Genomic DNA, 20,929 nt, shown 5'->3' with positions numbered 1-20,929 from the left:
ACATACAAACCAAAATTTCGATTTTCGCAAAAAAAAAAATTCTTTTGAAAATCAGGTATGTTAATCATAGTCAGCCGACACCCTCAGCAGTGGATCCGTCAGAAGCGAAATCTTATGCAGTAAATGCTGTAGTTTTCCTCACCAGCCGGTGAAGAAACTTGGAGGTAGAGATTGTATCGATCACTTTGGGGTCAAGCAGCAAACGTCTATTCTTTTTCTCCATGCAGTAAGTCATGATTTAAGATTTCGCTTCTGACGGATCCACTGCTGAGGGTGTCGGCTGATGCCCTCCCTGCCCAGACGTTTGTTCAAAATCAGGAAAACCTTCAAACCTTCAGGTTGTCCCCTGTTGTTTGTCCTGATGAAGACCCGATACGGTTGCCAGAAAGTCTGCACCTTTTATTAGGGTCGAAACGTCGACGTTATGTTACCTATCTGTCCATACTAAGTTTCAACCAAAAAGAAAAAGTATACGTGTTTGTTGGAACAATTGGTTTCAAATTATGGACTGATATAGATGTATATATTTTTATATGTTATTGTTTCCCCACACAGTCATCACTTGTCACTATCACTCACTTGAGGACCTTATTGTAATTGTGATACCAATGTTATTAATGTTTTGGACAACCCTTGTTCAGTTCTGTCTATGATTAACCCATACCTGATTTTCAAAATAGAATTTTTTTTTTTTGGCGAAAATCGAAATTTTGGTGTGTATGTTTTCTTCTTTATTTATAAAAGGTTACGTTGTCTCTCCCTTTACAAAACAATTTAAAAAGTATTTCCAAGAATAATATTGTGAAATATATACAAAGGGCTACATATAAATAATTGAATCTGACAAAGAAATTTGTGCATTCCCAACAGATCCATTGTTTTTGTATATATACAAGATATAAGGGGAACAGCAGTGTCCGTAACAAGCTTACAAACTTTGCAACATGATCATATGAAGGGCCTGGTATAAACCTTTGCAGTAGTCAATTTGTGAGTCACCAAAGCAGAAAACGCAGAGATGTGTATTGGTGGGTGTAACAAGGAAGAATAGGTTTCCGAGTGTGCAGTGCACAATAACAGGGGTATTGCTACTCCATTGACTAAAATAGAGCATAGTCTGGTCTGCCTCGAGGTTAACCCCAAGATTCTTTACCACGTTTACAGGGAGTGACAGGTAATGATAATCTCATTACTTCAATCAGGCAGTAGCCACTCCACTCAAATCACTATCTTTGTTCAAACCTTTTCCTGCAGCTGAGAACACACCCTGTTTTACAACACATGTTGTGTGAGTCTGAGAACCGGTCATGTTTGAGGCGGTTTACCAATCTGTTGTCGCAATGCCTCTGCTATTGTCACTAGCTCATCTACAGTGATGGGCCGCACACGTAAAGTGACTGAGCGTTACAGAACACACTATCCCACTGTTCTGGATGGGAATTTTCTCTTTCAGTGCACAGCTATGGCTTCCCACGCATTGATATTGTGCAGGGAATGTCCCGGTAAAGAGCTGTTGCTGGTCCTGTGGTGTTTACTTCATCACACTGTGTATTACTCTTCCCCTTGTACTTAGTTGTAAAACTATTAATATTGTCTGGTGTATGTTAGCACTTGAAGTGTGTTTTAGAACCAATAGGCGCAGCTCAAGCTCAAAGAACTATGTACTTCAAAGGTCATTTTATCCATTGGTAAACTGCTGCATTTTGATGCATACACTGACATTTTAGCTCAGTGCACAGTGCAATGGCCAAGTGTGCCTGTTTGCTTTTAAATGTAATACATTGAGATTGATGTTTTAAACAATATAGTTTGAGTGGAATTTTAGGAGATGTTTATGACATCGTAATGACCAACAGTTCTGCTGCCGAAGCCAACATGCTCCAAATCTGCTTTCTCCATCACTTGTAATGGCCATACAATATTGCACATTTTTTGTAGGCTATGTAACTGAGAATGTACAAAGGGTCTTTTGAGAACGCTGCTGGTGGCTGCTTGCTTGACATCAGCATCCTGGTATTCTGAAAACCACACACTACTTTGAGATGTGGTCTCTAGTGATGACCTATTTGTAACATAATTCATAGAATGCTTCACCCTCACACCCCCGCACACCCTCATACCACCTCACCCTCACACACCCACACCCACCCTCACCCACTTACCCTCACCCCCTCCCCGTACACCCTCACCCCTCCTCACACACCCTCACACACCCCCTCACCCACCCTCAAACACACACCCTCACACACCCTCACACACCCTCACCCTCACACACCCTCACACTCCCTCACACTCACAGACCCTCACCCTCACACCCCCTCACAAAGCCTCACCCTCACAAAGCCTCACCCTCACACACCCCCACACACCCTCACCATCACACCCCTTCACACCCCCTCACCCTCACACCCCCTCCCCCTCACCTCCCCTTCACACCCCCTCACCCCCTCACACCACCTCACCCTCACACCCTCTCCCCCTCACCTCCCCCTCAAACCCCCTCACCCTCACACCCCCTCACCCTCACACCCCCTCACCCTCACACCCCCTCACCCTCAGACCCCCTCACCCTCAGACCCCCTCACCCTCAGACCCCCTCACCCTCAGACCCCCTCACCCTCAGACCCCCTCACCCTCACAACCCCTCACCCTCACAACCCCTCACCCTCACAACCCCTCACCTTCACACACCCCCTCACCTTTACACACCCCCTCACCTTCACACACCCCTCACTCTCACCCACCCTCACCCGCCCTTACTCACCCTCTCACCCTCACACCCACCCTCACACATCCCTCACCCACCCTCACACCCCTCACCTTCACACACCCTCACACACCCTCACACCCCCTCACCCTCCCTCACCCCCCTCACCCTCACCCCCCTCACCCTCACCCCCCTCACCCTCACACCCCTCACCCTCACACCCCCTCACCCTCACACCCCCTCACCCTCACACCCCTCACTCTCCCACCCCTCACTCACACCCCCTCACCTTCACACACACCCTCACCCTCACACACCCTCTCACCCACCCTCTCACCCTCACCCACCCTCTCACCCTCACTCACCCTCGCACCCACCCTCCCTCACCCTCTCCCCTACCCTCCCTCACCCTCTCACACCCTCCCTCACCCTCTCACACCCTCCCTCACCCTCTCCCACCCTCACTCACCCTCACACACCCACACTCATCCTCACACACCCACACTCATCCTCTCTCATCCTCTCACACCCTCACGCACCCACACTCACTCTCACACACCCACACTCACCCTCAATCACCCTCACACCTCCTCACCCTCACACCTGGCGCTCTGTGTGTGTGTCGCTGTGTGTGTGTGTGTGTGGCGCTGTGTGTGTGTGTGTGGCTCTGTGTGTGTGTGGCTCTGTGTGTGTGGCTCTGTGTGTGTGGCTCTGTGTGTGTGGCTCTGTGTGTGTGGCTCTGTGTGTGTGTGGCTCTGTGTGTGTGTGGCTCTGTGTGTGTGTGTGGCTCTGTGTGTGTGGCTGTGTGTGTGTGTGTGTGTGGCTGTGTGTGTGTGGCTGTGTGTGTGTGGCTGTGTGTGTGTGGCACTGTGTGTGTGTGTGTGGTGCTGTGTGTGTGGTGCTCTGTGTGTGGCGCTCTGTGTGTGTGTGTGTGGCTCTGTGTATGTGTGGCTCTGTGTGTGTGTGTGGCTGTGTGTGTGTGTGTGTGTGTGTGTGTGTGTGTGTGGCTGGCTCTGTGTGGGTGTAAATGCAATAGGTCTCACATTTGCGAGAGATTACGGTATTGGCATTGTAAATGACAGTGCCATTTATTTATCTGTTTTCAAAACCAACACTTAAATAACAGTTTTGTCATTTACAATGCCAATAGCTCTAACTTTTGCAAAGGCGAGACCGTTGCATTGTAAATGCTTGTTTAACTTGAACCTGGGCTGCTAGGCTCCTAAAATAATGCAAGTCTACTAAGCTGATCCTATTGTGAACGAATCCGATGTACCCAGTGTTGATCTTTGTATTGAGGAGAACGCTTTTTAAAAGTAAATTCACATTTCTAGATTGGCACTCATTTTGTTGCATTTCTTTTAGCCCTTTGCTACAAATTGATATATTTCTGTTAGTTTGGTTCCCCCTCATTGACAGTTAAATAACCTTCCATAAGCATGTTTTGACAGAATTTGAAATGAAAGACACATTTGCATATTAGCAAATCATTTACCAGAATGCTACTTCTCTAATCAGACCATAATTAGTAATTTGTAATGTGAAGATTTAATTTCAGCTATTAAAACATAAGTGTCTTGCATTACAACACTGATAAGGCTTATTTACTAAACAATGTATTCAAAATATGATGCTGCAGGTGTTTTTTCCTTCCTTAGCTTGTCGTTGGAGTCCGCACAAAAGATAAAATGTTTCAGTTTTGCCACCTGGAAAAGATATGACCATGTGGCATCTGTCATCAGGAACTGACGAGGTCACGTGACATCTGTCATCAAGAACGGATGAGGACACATGATGTGCTGCTGGGGATTCTGGGTCCCTGATTAAGGTCTCGAGCATGGGCACTCAACCAAAACCTCCAATTAAGTTAACATCCTCAACAGAAGACAATGCTTGTCTTCGGGAGATTAGTTGATATTTTTGTGGGCTTGTTTGTGCCATGGTGAAAGGGCTGCTTTATTTGAAGATAGTCGTAAAGGTTTACATTTTCTATGAACTTTAAAAAGACAAATTTATTGTAAGGCATAATTAAACGAGATGGCTAGTAACAACTGATTTGAACTAGATTGTTGACAAGAAAGTATGCTCGACTGATTTACATCTGTTTGTTGACAAGAAAGGAGCACTGTTGCTTCTATGATAAGTCCAGTGAGGCAGTATATGCAGAGATAGGCCAAGGGGAAAAATCATGTACTCAGCCCACTAAAGTGTCAGATAGTCTGTCAGTGTTTAACAGCCATTTCGACTTTGGTTCTGTGTGTTATTTAATTATCATGTGCTTTTAGGTGTTGTTACTTATTCGTATAAATATTATAAGGTCATAAACAGTGCATTTAGTGTATGAATTATAGATCTTGTGGCTTTTGTGCGAGTTTTTTCGCCTATTTCAGGGTTGCAGGTCTGAAACAGGATCGGTGAATCTGCATACTTCACTTGGCAGGCTGTCAGAGAATTTTCTGTTGCAGCCTCCATAACCTAATGTGGTGCACTGAGGATCTTTTTCAGAAAAAGAAAAAACAAGCATTTGCAATGCAATAGGTCTTGCATTAGGAACGTTTGAGCTATTGGTATTGTAAATTACACATTTTGTATTTGTGTTGGTTTTGAAAATAGCAAACTTAATAGCTTTATCATTTACAATGCTAATAGTTTTAACTTTCGCAAATGTGACACCTTTAGTATTTGTAATGCAATATGTGTTGTATTTACGTGACTTAGATGCATTGATATTCCAAATAACAATGGCTTTTTACATTTTTTAATAATACTTAAATAAAAGTTATTGTAATTTATAATAGCAATAGCTTAAACTTTTGTAAAAAAAAATTGTGAAGATTATGTTAATTGTATTTTATTGTGACGAAAATCCAAGAACAGAAGTGAAATATTAACATCTTTTTGTAACATTTGTACTAAAGCTTGAAACATTGAGAGAACATATTTGAACCAGTTGTTGAATGGTTGCACAGATTGATGCTGTGGTGCCGCTGAATGATGGGGTGGCGACGAGTGATGCTGTGGTAGCGCCTAGTGATGTTGTATTTCCCATGAGTGATGCTGTGGTGGTGCTGAGTGATGCATGGTGAAGCGATAGATAGAGTGAGGGCGATAGATAGAGTGAGTGTGATAGATAGATAGTGTATTTATGTTGCATTGAGTAGTGTAAGTATGAGGTGTGTAATTATATGGCACTGAGTGGTATTATGTGGAGTGTATTTACGTTGCATTGAGAAGAGTAATAATATGGCGTGTAATTATGTGGCACTGAGTCGTATTGTTTGGAGTGTATGTTGCATTGAGTGCAGTGTAATTATGTAGCATATAATTATAGGACACTGAGTGGTTTTGTGTGGAGTGTATGTTGTATTCAGTAGAGTAATTATGTGGCACTGAGTGGTATTTGGAGTGTATGTTGCATTGAGTGCAGTGTAATTACGTAGCATATAATTATATGGCACTGAGTGGTATTGTTTGGAGTGTATGGTGCATTGAGTGCAGTGTAATTATGTAGCATATTATGTGGCACTGAGAGGTATTGTGTGGAGTGTGTGTTGCATTCAGTAGAGTGTACTTATGTGGCACTGAGTTGGATTTGGAGTGAATGTTGCATTGAGTGCAGTGTAATTATGTGGTGTGTAATTGTGTGGCACTCAGTGGTATTTGGAGTGTATGTTGCATTGAGTGCAGTGTAATTATGTGGCGTGTAATTATGTGGCACTGAGTGGTATTTGGAGTGTATGTTGCATTGAGTGCAGTGTGCCTATGTGGTGTGTAATTATGTGGCACTGAGTGGTATTTGGAGTGTATGTTGCATTGAGTGCAATGTAATTATGTAGCATGTAATTATGTGGCAGTGAGTGGTATTGTGTGGAGTGTACGTTATATTCAATAGAGTGTAATTGTGTGGTGTGTAATTTTGTGGCACTGAGTCGTATTGTTTGGAGTGTATGTTGCATTGAGTGCAGTGTAATTATGTAGCATATAATTATAGGACACTGAGTGGTTTTGTGTGGAGTGTGTGTTGCATTCAGTAGAGTAATTATGTGGTGTGTAATTATGTGGCACTGAGCGGTATTGGTAGTGTATGTTGCATTGAGTGCAGTGTAATTATGTTGCATATAACTATGTGGCACTGAGTGGTATTTGGAGTGTATGTTGCATTGAGAGCTGTGTAATTATGTGGCAGTGTAGTGTGTGTGAGGTAGCGCAGTGTGGCACTGAGTGGTATTTGGAGTGTATGTTTCATTGAGAGCTGTGTAATTATGTGGCAGTGCAGTGTGTGTGAGGCAGTGCAGTGTGTGAGGCAGCACAGTAGGTGTGTGTGAGGCAGTGCAGTGTGTGTGTGAGGCAGCGCAGTGTGTGTGTGTAAGGCAGCGCAGTGTGTGTGTGTGAGGCAGTGTATGTGTGTGTGAGGCAGCGCAGTGTGTGTGTGTGTGTGTGAGGCAGCACAGTGTGTGTGTGTGTGTGTGTGTGTGAGGCAGCGCAGTGTGTGTGTGAGAGCGCAGTGTGTGTGTGAGGCAGCACAGTGTGTGTGAGGCAGCGCAGTGAGTGTGTGAGGCAGCGCAGTGAGTGTGTGAGGCAGCGCAGTGTGTGTGAGGCAGCGCAGTGTGTGTGTGTGAGGCAGTGCAGTGTGTGTCTCACAGTGCAGTGTGTGTGTAACAGCACTGTGTGTGTGATAGAACAGTGTGAGTGACACACATCAGTGTGTGACTACGTAGTGTGTGTGTGAGGCAGCGCAGTGTGTGTGTGTGTGTGAGGCAGCGCAGTGTGTGTTTGTGTGAGGCAAATGCAAAATTGTGTAGTAAACCTCAAATCGCCACAGAATCAATTCCACTAGCCCCGCCCAATGTTCACACAGTATTTATGAAAGGTAATAGAAAGAAATCTTAATTTCACGCAACGCAGGCCTCTGAATATTTCAAAATTCAATTTTTAAGAGCACCTCACTTTGGAAATCTTCTTCCCAGGAGGTAACTGCAGCGGTCCCAAAATAAACAACACGGTAGTCTGGTGGGAAGCATTGAGTCCCTTCTGTGGAGGCAGAAGGAAGTCTCTGCAGCATGGAGTAGTGCGCACCTACTGTGTGAGGGCTGGAGATGTCTGTGATGGAGTGATGGGCACCTACAGTTGTGTGAGGGCTGGAGGTGTCTGTGATGGAGTGGTGCACACCTACTGTTGTGTGAGGGCTGGAGGTGTCTGTGATGGAGTGATGGGCACCTACAGTTGTGTGAGGGCTGGAGGTGTCTGTGATGGAGGGGTGCGCACCTACTGTTGTGTGAGGGCTGGAGGTGTCTGTGATGGAGGGGTGCGCACCTACTGTTGTGTGAGGGCTGGAGGTGTCTGTGGTGGAGCAGGTAGTGAGTGCCTACTGTTGAGACTGCAGGAAGTGGCAGAGAGGTGTCTCCCCAGGGATGGAGTAGTGTGCACCTACCGTTGTGTGAGGGCTGAAGGTGTCTGTGATGGAGTAGGCAGGTAGTGCGCACCTATTGTGTGAGGGCTGGAGGTGCCTGTGGTTGTGCAGGCAGGTAGTGAGTGCCTACTGTTGAGACTGCAGGAAGTGGCAGAGAGGTGTCTCCGCAGGGATGGAGTAGTGCGCACCTACTGTTGTGTAAGGGCTGGAGGTGTCTGCGGTGGAGCAGGCAGGTAGTGAGTTCATACTGTTGAGACTGCAGGAAGTGGCAGAGAGGTGTCTCCGCAGGGATGGAGTAGTGCACACCTACTGTTGTGTGAGGGCTGGAAGTGTCTGTGCTGGAGTAGACGGGTGGTGTGCACCTACTGTTGTGTAAGGGCTGGAGGTGTCAGGTGGAGTAGGCAGGTAGTGCGCACCTACTGTTGTGTGAGGGCTGGAGGTGTCTGGTGGAGTAGGCAGGTAGTGCGCACCTACTGTTGTGTGAGGGCTGGAGGTGTCTGTGATGGAGTAGGCAGGTAGTGCGCACCTACTGTTGTGTGAGGGCTGGAGGTGTCTGTGATGGAGTAGGCAGGTAGTGAGTGCCTACTGTTGAGACTGCAGTAAGTCAGAGATGTCTCCGCAGGGATGAAGTAGTGCGCACCTACTGTTGTGTGAGGGCTGGAGGTGTCTGTGATGGAGTAGGCAGGTAGTGAGTGCCTACTGTTGAGACGGCAGTAAGTCAGAGATGTCTCCGCAGGGATGAAGTAGTGCGCACCTACTGTTGTGTGAAGGCTGGAGGTGTCTGTGATGGAGTAGGCAGGTAGTGAGTGCCTACTGTTGAGGCAGCCGGGAAGGAGGGTACATACAGGGCCGGGGAGAGCCGTTGTGTCGGGCGTTGCGTCTCGTTCTCCTGCCCCCACCCTCCCGGCACCAGCTGCCCTCGCCCGGGCCCTCGGGGTGCCACAGCTGCCGCGGGGTGCTCTGCTCACCTCTTCCCTTCCCCCACCCGTGTCCAGGGCGCATTGTCACTTCCTGGACCGAGCGGAGTTCTGCAGTCTGAGGCTCCTCTTTCAGGAAGTGCCCTGGCCTTGGGGTGAGGGTGGGCGGGGGCGCAGCAGCCCCTGAAGGTGTCAGTCCGGCTCCGGCCACGCGCCCTTCGCCGTGGGGTGCCCGCCGGCCTGATAGAGTTCTAGAAGAGGGCTCCCCAAGGTACAGCGCCTGATGAATCAGCTGGTGAGATAGCTCGAGAGGTTAGGTGCTTGCTGCTGACATCTATCGAGCCTGCTGCTGGGGGGCCGCCTTTCATCCATCGGAGGTGGTTGGATTCAGTAGAGTTCAGACAGTCATTGCCCCGCTCTGTGCTCTCCCAGGGATGGAGTGGCTTGTTGCAGACCCTGCCTCCTGTGTTCCTGCCTCTGCGGCTGGTCTAGTGTCCGGCCTGCCTCGTCGGGCGACCATTGATGGCTGCTTTGGGGGGGGTCGATGCTTCACTCTTGCTCTCAGCCCGGCAGTCATGTGGGGAGACCGTTTCCCGGAATGGGTTGTGCTTCCAGCCTTGTGGTCAGCCTCTGAAGGGGTGACATGGCTGCCTCGAGATACCCACGTGCGCCATTTGTTGCCTACCAACTTATGATCTCCAGGCCAACGCTTCCTCAAACAAATCCAAAAAAAAAGGATAACCATGAACGTTTTCCTAAGCCTATCCTTACCACAGAATACTTTTACACCTCCACAGAGAACACGAGAAAGGGCAGCAATTTCCATTTTTTTTTTACCAAAGAGTAAACGGTTAAAAAAAAAAACTACAAGTAAGCCATTGAATATAAAACTCAGCACGTTTCACACAAAGCGTCCAGGAATCATTAGTAGGCCAACTATTTCTCAGCAAAAGCCGTGTGCAAGATGTCGCCGTCGTTACTGCTGCTTGCGCGCCCGGCTTTTGTCAATAAATTACACTCCTGACGAAGAGATCCAACTGTAACGAGCGACTAACAGTGTTGGCCAGAAGAAACAAGAGTCGGTAACCACGGGGAAGAAAGCCCAAATACAGAAGAAAGTCTTTGAAGTACGTCTGGAGCAACATCAGCGATTACTAAAACGATGTGGTTGATGTGGGCCAGGGGAGTGTTTTACCAGCTACGGGTGAGGGAAAGGACATAACCGAAAGCGCTCGCACACATTCACAGCAAACAGCCAGCAGCAAAAGCGCGCTCACAAGGACAAATCTGACACTGAAAAGCGCGCGTCCGAATCGTGTCCACATTCAAGTAAGCAAGAGGTATACTAAAGTATACAAGAGGTCTCGAATGCTCGACCTAAAATAGACATCATGGGCCAGGATAATCCTATTCCCGCCGTCCCCCCAAAAAACATGTGATGGGTACCCACAAAGGCAGCCCTCCTCTCATAAAATACCTTTGTGAAAAAGCTATTTTTGTCATGGCCCTCTTCTCATAAAAATACATTTGTTCAAAGCAATATTTATTTGATTTGTAGATCCTGGTCTGGATTTGCAGATCCTGGACCCCACTGATACGCTTGTGTCAGAATCCAAGAATTAACTCAGGATTTACAGATCCTGATAATTCTTTTAAAAGAATCAGTTTGGCTCATCTCAGCTGTGCATGTCTGAAGTACTTGGGAAGAGGGCCATTGGCCTGCCATGGAGGGTTGTGCGCCTCGGCCTGGACTGGCCAATCCTGTCTGTGAACAGCCGAATGCCATGTACAGATGCTGTGATTAGCAGCAGAGGATTGGAAGCAAGGCCTGACCGTACAATGACGTGAAGGCTACGTACGGTGGCTTTAGCCACCCAGAGAAGGTTTGTAGCTGTGCTTGGCCGAAGGCAGGCTCTAACACCCAACTCCTGCCAAGCATGAAAGTAATGCAGCTGTAATTACCGTGTGCTGTACAGTAAACATCACATTAGGAATAAAAAATAAAATATTGACATAAGGAAACTGTGTGAGTTCAACCTGACCCATCGGGGCACCAAATAGACATTTGTAAAAAGTAGATTATGTCACAAGTTTTGGGGATCTTGGATTGAATTTGCAGAACTTAAGCACTCCGACCTCTCAGATACTCCTGGTGGTTTCAGGATCTTCAAATGCTACTTGGGATCTATAAAAAATGTTAAAAACACCAGTGTGGTGCATCCCAGCTGTGCATGGCCGAAGGCTATGTTCAGCAGTGGTTGGCTGGCTGTGATTAGAAACATCCCATAGCCAAAGGCCAAGCTGTGCACCCTTTACTCTATGCGCATTGCCACAGACAATGCACCACCTGGTTTAGGCACCTGTATAGTGTCGGTCTTACGGACTCGTGGTAGACCAAGCCTTTCAGCTAGTCCAGTGGCTGTGCCAAAAGGGTTGGCTGCCTTTGAAGGGTTGCTTGTAAGGACTGGCCCAAAGCCATGCCCTGCAGCAAGCCTTTTTCCGTGCTCAGTATTCAGGGGGTCATTTTCGTAGAAGTTGGATATCGTACATCATCAACTACCTTTTCACAAGCAAAGCAAAGATATAGCCTATAGTCAAGTCTCTGGCTGGACTCTCCGCCCAACGCACACCAAGGGGCCAACCCCTGATGCTCCCAGCCTTTGGTCAAGCACAGCAGGATCTGGCTCAATGGCTTGGGCTGCTGACAGACCCTGTTCCCAATCAAATCTGTCTCTATCTCTGTTTACATTTGTTTCATAATTTTCTTAGGTGTGGTGAGGGGTAATGTAATAGGTAAGGTCATCAAATATGCCACTTGTGATGCCATCACTGATGTTATGTGTGATGCCAAACACCCCACAAGGGGCTGTGTGAGTGATGGTTGGCGCTGTGAACCATGGCAGGTAAACTTCCGTGGCTTGGTGCATTTGTGCCAGAAACATAAGTAGGTGTTTTAACAGTTTTTTTCCCCAGTAAATTTCATTGTTTAAAAAAAATGTTTTTAATTTCCAACCCCTGCTGCATACGGCCTTTAGTCAGTCACCCCACCTTACCAACCCTGGGTGACTAACCCCTGCTATGCATAAGCATCAGCTGTTAGTGTTTTTCTGTATTTTTGTTTGTAGTTTTATAAAAAAAATTATTAAATCTGTTTAAAAAAAAAAAAGTTTTGTCTTTTTTTTAGCTGTCATTTAACTGCTTTTTTATTATTATATTTTTGGTTATTCCAACTGGGATTTATTTTATTTTACTGTACATCTTTTTTTTAAACTGTTATTCAAACAAAAGTTAAACTTTTAAAGTAACATAGCTTTACCTCATTCCTCTATATGGTTAAGGAACTCCTCAGTGACTTGGAATATCCTTCTAATGTATGGCAGAGGGTACTTCATTCCAAATATTATGCACCAACTGCTGAGATTTGTATCTGGGCAGCAGGTTCCAGGTCTGAATCTCAGCAGTCATGTGTTTGTCAAATGGCCCATTGTCGTTTTCCCTATGCTATCCTAATCATGGAAATTATTTGCTGCTTTGGTTTTCACGCGTTACTAAATATCACACTTGTCTTTATGCCACATTGTATTTTCACTGAGAACCAGCACATGGTTTTGCATTTTATTCTTTTCCTGGGATTTAGTCTGAACAACTTAGACAAGTACAAACTACAATGCCCTTAGTTATTCTTTCCAATCTGACACCAGCTCTTAGGCATAATAAAGTAACACAGCTGCGGTTTTTGAATACACATATCTTGTCATATTACTGAGGAAAGCGGTTCTGAAAAAACAGACTCACGAAGCGACGGTCCTGCGCATGGGAGTGTTGTATCAGCTGAGATGTAGAATATGTATGCTAAGGTACAGGGTCCGCCACTAATCCCAGAGAACTATAATATATAACCACTTCAGTAGTATGGAAGTGGTTAGGCAGATGTTTAAGACAACATGACACAGCTTTTTATGATATATGGTTTGTTTACCATGCTGATATTATTGACATGTATTTGTTTTCTAATTGTGGCTCAACTATTGCATCTTAGAGGACAATAGTTTAAATAAACATTGTGTCTCTTTTGTTTAATATCTTATTGTGGATAAGTGCGAGTGAGAGAGCAAAAGGATGTGTCCTGTTACTGGGATCCATGATAGGGTCTAGAGTGTGGGTTCTGGGGTGCCAAATTACTTGTATCTCTGGAAGGATTAAGAGGGCTAGTGAGGACCTATAGCTAGTCCGTCTCGGGCACATAGATTCGGAGATGGTTTGGTGACTCAGTCCCTAAATGCTGATGTTCTGTGTTCCCAAGCATAGTTTGATTCCTGATCCCTGCAACATAGCAGTGTTATCTGGGGCCAACATGAGCATTACATTTGAAGGAAGATTAAAGATTACGTTAATACAGTTTATTATATTTTTTTAAATTAAGCGTGGTCTAAAACTTCTGCAGTTATCACCCAATTTCTTTACAAGATGTGCACTTTTAAACCCAAGACTGTGTTCATTTGTTTTCCTTCAAACTGTACCTAACTGGTCTTACAATGCACATACCCACAGTTCTGCTTAAATCTTGATGCTGCAGGGTTGCACTATGTGATAAACAAGAGATCACTGACATTGATATTTTGCATTGTACCCCAAGCAGCAGAAAGCCCTTCCATAAATAAAAAGATTCAAGACAGTGATTAGTGCATGGATACTGGACATGTGTGTATTTGTTAACAAGGCCAGGGTGGAGCTTGTTACAGTGGTAGAGACTGTTCTTGGGTCCCTAGAGCCCAAACCAGTTTCAAGCAGCATTTTGGGAACGTGTAATATGTTTTAGAAGAACAGAAGGAAAATGAACCTGACACGCAGGTGCAGCTCATACATACATGCATGTGTAGAAACACACCTATACACATATGTAATTATGAAAAATAAATACTAAATCTAGCAGTGACCATCGGGAGAGCAATGAAAGAGAAGCGGGCCTCTTGTGATGTGAAAATGAAAGGGAGCCAAATGGAGTTTTAGAAAGCCATAGAATTGGACCAAATATTTTTGGCTTGTTGAAGCACGCACTGGTCATGCCATCTGATATTGTGATAGTTGGTTTATTAGTTCAGTTGCAGAATGAAACTTTCAAGAATTACAGGGGTACTGCAAACAAATGGGAGGCAAAGGGAAGAGAAAATTCAAGTTCAAAGACAGGGCGTGAAATAGAAGCAAGTGATGGGTGATGCTAAAAAGATTGTGGGTGATAGTAAAGATAGAGGGGAGAGAAGGAAGGGAAAGCCCTATAAAAGCATTTTTTCAAAATGTTGGATGGAGTTGGAAGGGAAAGCTCCAAACGCTTGTGTATACAATCTCTCTAGTAAGCGGGCATAGCCCTGTTCCATAAGAATAATTAAAAACTTGAATGGCCAATCGGGTATCCCCTTTGTAGTCGCGCCGTTATAGAGCACCAAGGAGCCCCGCTAATAATAAATTGATACATAGAATTCTCTGACCTACCTCTGAAACCCAAGAGGAATCTTTGTGGCCTTAAATAAGAGAGACCAATACATGTTTATGTCTTGAAGAAGGTGGTTTGAATTAACAGATTTACCACCGAAACACGTCGACGCATCTGTAGCTTCACACAGGGTTGTATCCAAGGAACTTGTTTTTGTCCAACAGAGGAGGAGGTTTATGGACATTTATGAAAGAATAGAACAAATTCCATGCGGAGCAACCGATTTAGGATGTCATTAATAGTGTGCACTGTATTTTGATGTCTCTCTCATTACTCTTTGTGTATGATATTGTGTTTTATTCATTGTGTAGTCTGTGGATCTGTCCACGATTTTTAATTGCTCTTTTGACAAAATAATCTTTTTAATAAAATTCATTCTTTGTTTAATATATATGTTTTTTTGCAGTATTGTATGTCTTAATTGATTAGCAGGGTCCTGGGGTTGGTGATCGAATTGGTGATTGAATAAGTCCGGATGGGAAGTTCTGTTGAATGATAAGGATAGAGAACATTTTAGGTATCTGTGAATAACTAATCGTTCCCAAGAGAATTTTGCTCTTTTGGTTAGCCCTTGCTCTTGCCTTTATGCTAGCAGAGCATTGCGTCCCCTTATGTGGCTCCCTCGAATGGCATCACAACTTGAATTCACCCTTTCCCATTGGTTACAGAGTTGAGCGAGGCCCTTTATCCCACCTTCTGATGAGTAGGAAAGTGTAGGGTCATGGCAAGGAAGTGACATGTGGCCTGATGCTGGGCTGGAGCCTGCAACATCTGGCACTAGATTCAGTCAGAACCACTGGAGTTAACTCCACTTGCCTGCCTCCTACAGACCTGAATGGCTTTGGAAGTTGAAGTCCTATGCAGTGACAGTGTTCCTAATTGTTTGCACACTAGTGCAGTGGCCTGCTAAATGTGTCTGATTCATAACATACTGTTACACAAATATATTTATAGGAGAAGGCTCAAAGTTGGATGATGGCCAGAACCCTAGCAACCTAATACACAAGCCACAACTGTCTGTGTGTCTTGTTTATTACACCTTAATGTAGTTACTTGGAGAAAGGGATTTTATTGCATGGAAAATGTTTTCTATGTGTGCAAAAAAAAGGAAAAACATCACAATTGCCTGTACCATACGAATTTTCCAATGTATGGTTAAACTGCAGTTTTTAGAGCTGACAAAGGTTTCCCGGTCGAACTAAGAGAAATCATTATTTTCCCAAGAGTATATATATATATACTTGATGCTTATTTGATTCACAAAGTATGAGGAAGAACTATGCTGACCGCAGGCATGTTTGTATGCCTCCTGGTACTTCCTCAGTTTTGTAGGTCATGCGCATGTGCTATGGAGATCAGTGACAAAATTAGAATTCTTCCTGTACTTGCGAAAAAAATGTTTTCATTTACGTTGCCAAGTCGCACCTCACTGTCTACATAACTCCATTTTTTCACGATCCTGTTTTGCAAAATTGTACTCTTCACTAAAGGACAATTTTTAGTGGCTTAATACTCAATATTCTACTTGATGTGCACATTGGCTGTTTCGTTAATCGGAAAAAATGGCCGGATAGCTGACTTATTCAGTAGCTTTGGGATCTTCCCTTCCCATACTTATTGTACGGTCCCCTTCCTGCATGTGATCACTTTCCTCTTTATTAGCCTAAATAGAGATTTAAAAAGAAATCTCATGATGCAGTGTCCACTACAGCATAGGTACTGCAGCTCTTCCCTCCTACTTATGTTACAAAATTCTGCTCTCTCCAAGACCACGGCCGGACTGGGAACAGCAACCAGCCCTTGCAATGGCCTCGACCGGCCCCAGGAGCAGGGGGAGGGGTTACGCTAGTGAGAAGCACCGCTCCCGCTTTTGTTACAGGCGGGCAATATTGCAAAACCGGCCACCAATAACAAAACGAGCCCCTACCCTTCCGGCCCACCGGGGAAACACCCGGTGCCTGCTACGTCCAGTCCGGCCCTGCCCAGAACACTTCTTCACAGCATATGTCCAGTGTGCAGGGCCTGGAAGGCTCATTGTATCCGGGCGTGCCTTGAACAGCACAGTCTACTTCTAGACCTGGTGCTTCTCTTCACACTCCTGAAGATCCTTCCAGGACTTTGGAAGGAACTGTGAAGCTAGCTGCAAAATACCTTCTAAATAGAGTTCAGGGGCTCCAATGTGAGCTGGGCAGTAATTTGTGATATTTATTGTCCCTGCCAAAATATAATTTAGCAGGGTTGGAATTTATCGGGTGTGATAATTATCAAGAATTATGCGTTTTCCCTAACAGTGGGGAGCAAAACGCAGTTTTTGGTGCTTAGAGCACTGAGGGTATTTACCAGGCTTTTTTTTCATTTGTTGAATATCAGCAGGTTTGACCTGTCACAATTTATCCTGGAAATTTGAGATTAATCCTGGTCTCAAAATCCTGATATGTGCAGTAACACAAGTTACCAAACCTATCAGAATTTAGTGCCCAACTTGTAATGAGGGTCAGAGAGGATGTTGCCTCATCATGCAATATGTATTTGTGAATTTGTGATTGTGTGCAAGTGTGGCTTACTTCTCGCTTAAATGTGGCTTGATTTTTCCTGAATTTCCTTATTAAGTCAAGCTTATTCAGGGAAAACACTTTGCGCAGCCCCAGAATTGACCAAGAGGCACCAAATCAGTGAATTATTTGTATTCACTGTTTTGAAGGGAATTATTTTGTTGATTTCCAACATTATCTTAATTGTAGAGGAAAAAGAAGGCTTTGTACAGTGCTTGTCTTTGGGTGCTTGTCTAGAACGACCCATTTTCAGTTTTTAGGAGGGCTTTCTTGAATGTAAGGAGTACATCGAGCTATTTAGTCTGAAGTTGTGACTAGATGTATATAAGCACACAACCTTTACAAGGACATATGTGCACTCAAATGGCAGGCTGATGACAGGAAGTGATCATGCGATATATAAGTGGAATTATGTTACGAGTTCCCAGTATGTGAGCCGGCAAGCGAAACTCATCATATTTTTAATAATTTCCCTTTTGGATAAAGAGGGCAAGTGCTCCCATCCCAATTTCAGAGATAGGCATCACTTTTCATTTATATGTTGGGGCTTGAATGATCCCCTGGCATGTGGATTGAGCGCTTTAGGAAATGATGCATGTCTTTTGAAGGACAAGTCAAGGTCGCGTCATTTTATGTTATTTTTTTATTTTTATTTTTCGTGTGTTTTGAAGCTAGAGATGCGCTGCCTTGCACATTTCAGTACATCATGTTTACCCTCTGAATTAAAGAGAGTATTATTTTTGAACGGTGGGTAATTGGTAATGAGCAGGAACACAGTAGTGTAGCATGAAGAGTGTATGCTGTTGGTCGGTGCCACTAGCGTAACGAAACTTATCCCCCCCCCCCCCCCCCCCAAAAAAAAACTGCAAGTAGGGCCCCCCTCCGGACTCAGTCAGGAGCGCTCAGGCAGGGGTACCGTGATAAGGGTTCCCCTGTAGCTTATCCCCAACAGGGGTGGCCTTAGGCATGTGCAAGCTGTGCACCTGCACAGGGCCATCAAACCCCAGGGGCCACCACACCAATATATATCCTTATAATAATCCTCTGAGGATGGATACATATTTGCGTGGCAGCCCCTGGTAGGGATTTGGCGGTCTCCGGCTCTGTTCCACTTCCAAACATCCTGACCTCCCCCTCTTCACTGGCCTCCGCGCTCCGCCCCGCCCGGACCCCTCTTCCGGGGCCCCTACCTACGCTCCCTGCCCAGGGCCACCATGAGCCTAGAGCCGCCCCTGTCCCCAATTTCCCCCGCTTCGCTTTAAAGGGTACACCGGGACAGCACTCTTGATCTATTTCCATATCCCCGCCTCTCTCCTCTCTGACTATCTCTGCCTCGGAGTCTTTGCTCAGTGACATTTTAAGGATTTTTGGGGGCCCTGGAAAGACATCTTTCAGCTGTTTGTGTGAGCACCGTTTCTCAAAATCTGTTTCAGTATCACGTGGGCTTCAACTTGCAGAAAAATGACGAACAGGGGGCCCAAAATATGTCTAGACCTGGGCCCCAAAAATACTTGTGACAACACTGCGGGCAGTATTTAAATGACAAACAAATAAGTCCAGGGTCCCCCAGTTATTCTTATGAGTCTGCCACCAGCGTCGCCGAATGCCAGGATTGGACACAAGGCTGCGTGTTTTTCCCCCACGTGCCTCTTTTTCCACTTCTCTAGAATTAGTGTCTATTTGACTCACTCTTGCAGGCTCTTTTGTATTCCTGCTTTCACTCTTTTGCCACTGTTTTCCCATCTCTTTCCACCCCCCCCCTCTTTTTTGCCCTTCTTCTTTGGGTAAAGTCGGATAAACCCTGGTCCTCAAAAATGAGTGCTGGTGCCCACCACCTGCAAGCACTGGCACAAATTAAGCGCGGTCCCACAAGGAGCATGAATCAAACTAATCTTTTGCACCCATTTAGGAATTACTCTCTCCTGCCTCTTGAGGTCCCAGTGCTCTGTACATGGTGATTGTGCAAGTGCTTTGATTGAAATTATAGTTTGAATTATCCTCTCGCAGCATGAGGTGAATGGGTAGTAGTTTGAGGATACGCCATAGCACCTTACATCGTTTACCTCCAGATCTCATATTCAATCGCCATTCATTAGGAAAAATAATCACAATCAAATATATTTATCCAAGTGCCTAAAAGTGATTAATTTGGCACTGTGCTCTATTGAGATACGAGCACTCTCTCGTGGAACACAATCTAACTTTTAAATGTGAAATACTATTATCTGTGAAGGTGGATGTAATTCAGCATTTTCCAATAGAAAAACATAGACAAATATGAATTAGGTTTGGAGTACTCTGATCAGTACCAGAAAAAATGACTGAAATAGGAGGAAAGCATACTTTTATTACCTAATTCTAATATTTACTCGCATTAAAATCGTCAACTAAATGATGTTCCTTAGCCAGTTTTTTTCTTTTTAGTAATGTTTTCCATCTTTTTCGTTAACTTTGCAGGATGCCCTGTGGTCCCCAAATATTACTATGTGCCTGCTGACTTTGTTGAATCCGAAAAGAAAAATCCAGATAGCCAGAAGCGATTTCCCAGCAACTGTGGGCGTGATGGAAAGCTTTTCCTGTGGGGACAGGCCCTTTATATCATCGCAAAACTGCTGGGTAAGTAGAAAAGGGCAGCCGCAGTCAGCTGAAGTACAAGGCATACCCACCAGCTCGCTGCCAGCGGCTGGAGGCAGAGGCACACTGCTGCATGCCCTGTACACTGGCTGCTCTTTGCAGCACATGGATTCTTGAATACTTATCACTCCTGAATTGTTGACTGATGACCCGGAAGCACAATACAGCCCCGGGAATGTGTGGTCTTGTGTGTCATTGAACACATTTGAATATTAAGTTTGAGAACTAGTATTAAGAAGTGTTCATGCTGTATTAGTTACAAATAGATGTTTTATATAGTCTTTTATTTAATTTCAGAAATTATTATTTGATATTGTTATAGTAATTTTAATTATAAAAAAGGAAAGAAAAGATTTAGGAAGAAAGCAGTAAGAGCAGAGAAGAAGGGAGTAAAGTAGACCGAGGAGGTAGCTGGAACTGGTGGCCTTTGTGTACGACAGTGTGATCGACTTGAAGTGCACTTAAGTTACAGAGCCGAGGTAGAAGGAGGATGGGTCTGGGAAAAGGGTGGAGGTGAGAGCCTGCAATGGTGGTTTATTTCTCTGAAGAAGTCATCAATCAAGTTCCATAGTTTTCTAGATGAAGGTTTTTTTTTGAAAGGGTAAATGATCAGGCTTTTGTTAAAGGAAAATCAGGCCCACCAGGTAGGAACAGAAATATTGACAGCATTTTTCCATTCCGATAGAACCAACTTTGTGTCCATAACCAACATTAGGTCAATACGTAAAAGATCATGGGAATTAAGTGGAGGGATGTCTACCGCTGCAAAAATACCCAATGAGGCAATGGATGGGTCAATGTAGAAGCATTATTGAAATCTGTACTTATGACATTTTGATTTTGTACTGACTAGTTGCACACCTATGATCCCATAGGTGTATCTCCCATGGCACCAGTATAAATGCTGTTTTATCCAGCTGAAGTTTTTATCACAAATAAGTTTCAAACGAAAGTTTTATCTTGTTCAGAATTAACTGTATTTCACATTGTTCCAAATAGTATCACAATGTTTCTTAATTCATCACATGTAGCAACATATTCCAATGCATTTCGGTGAATATAATCACCTTCGTCAGGGAACGTCTACAAACAAATGGAAAATATACATTGTAACGATTTGCAATGAACACATGTTAAAGTCACACATTTTTAGGTCTCGCCTGTCGATGCGCATGCGCATCGAGCAAGCGAGAGTATTGGGACTTATCCACTCTTTCC

At 44.7% G+C, this 20,929-nt stretch overlaps 1 protein-coding gene across 7 annotated transcripts in view; it reads left to right on the top strand.

Annotated features, from left to right (window-relative positions):
- The window catches only part of PHKB (phosphorylase kinase regulatory subunit beta), a 1,358,073-nt gene that overhangs the window by 835,051 nt on the left and 502,093 nt on the right, over positions 1 to 20,929 (top strand). For all 7 annotated transcript variants that reach the window (XM_086945119.1, XM_086945122.1, XM_086945118.1 and 4 more), the window contains one exon: positions 19,535 to 19,693. In XM_086945119.1, the coding sequence (XP_086801245.1) occupies positions 19,535 to 19,693 (159 nt within the window). The remainder of the gene's footprint in view (positions 1 to 19,534; positions 19,694 to 20,929) is intronic.

The sequence above is a fragment of the Lissotriton vulgaris genome, chromosome 12 (genome assembly GCF_964263255.1).
Source record: "Lissotriton vulgaris chromosome 12, aLisVul1.2, whole genome shotgun sequence".
NCBI classification, from domain to species: domain Eukaryota; kingdom Metazoa; phylum Chordata; class Amphibia; order Caudata; family Salamandridae; genus Lissotriton; species Lissotriton vulgaris.
Note: the sequence above shows the minus strand (reverse complement) of the source record. Positions and strands in the feature narration are given on the sequence as shown.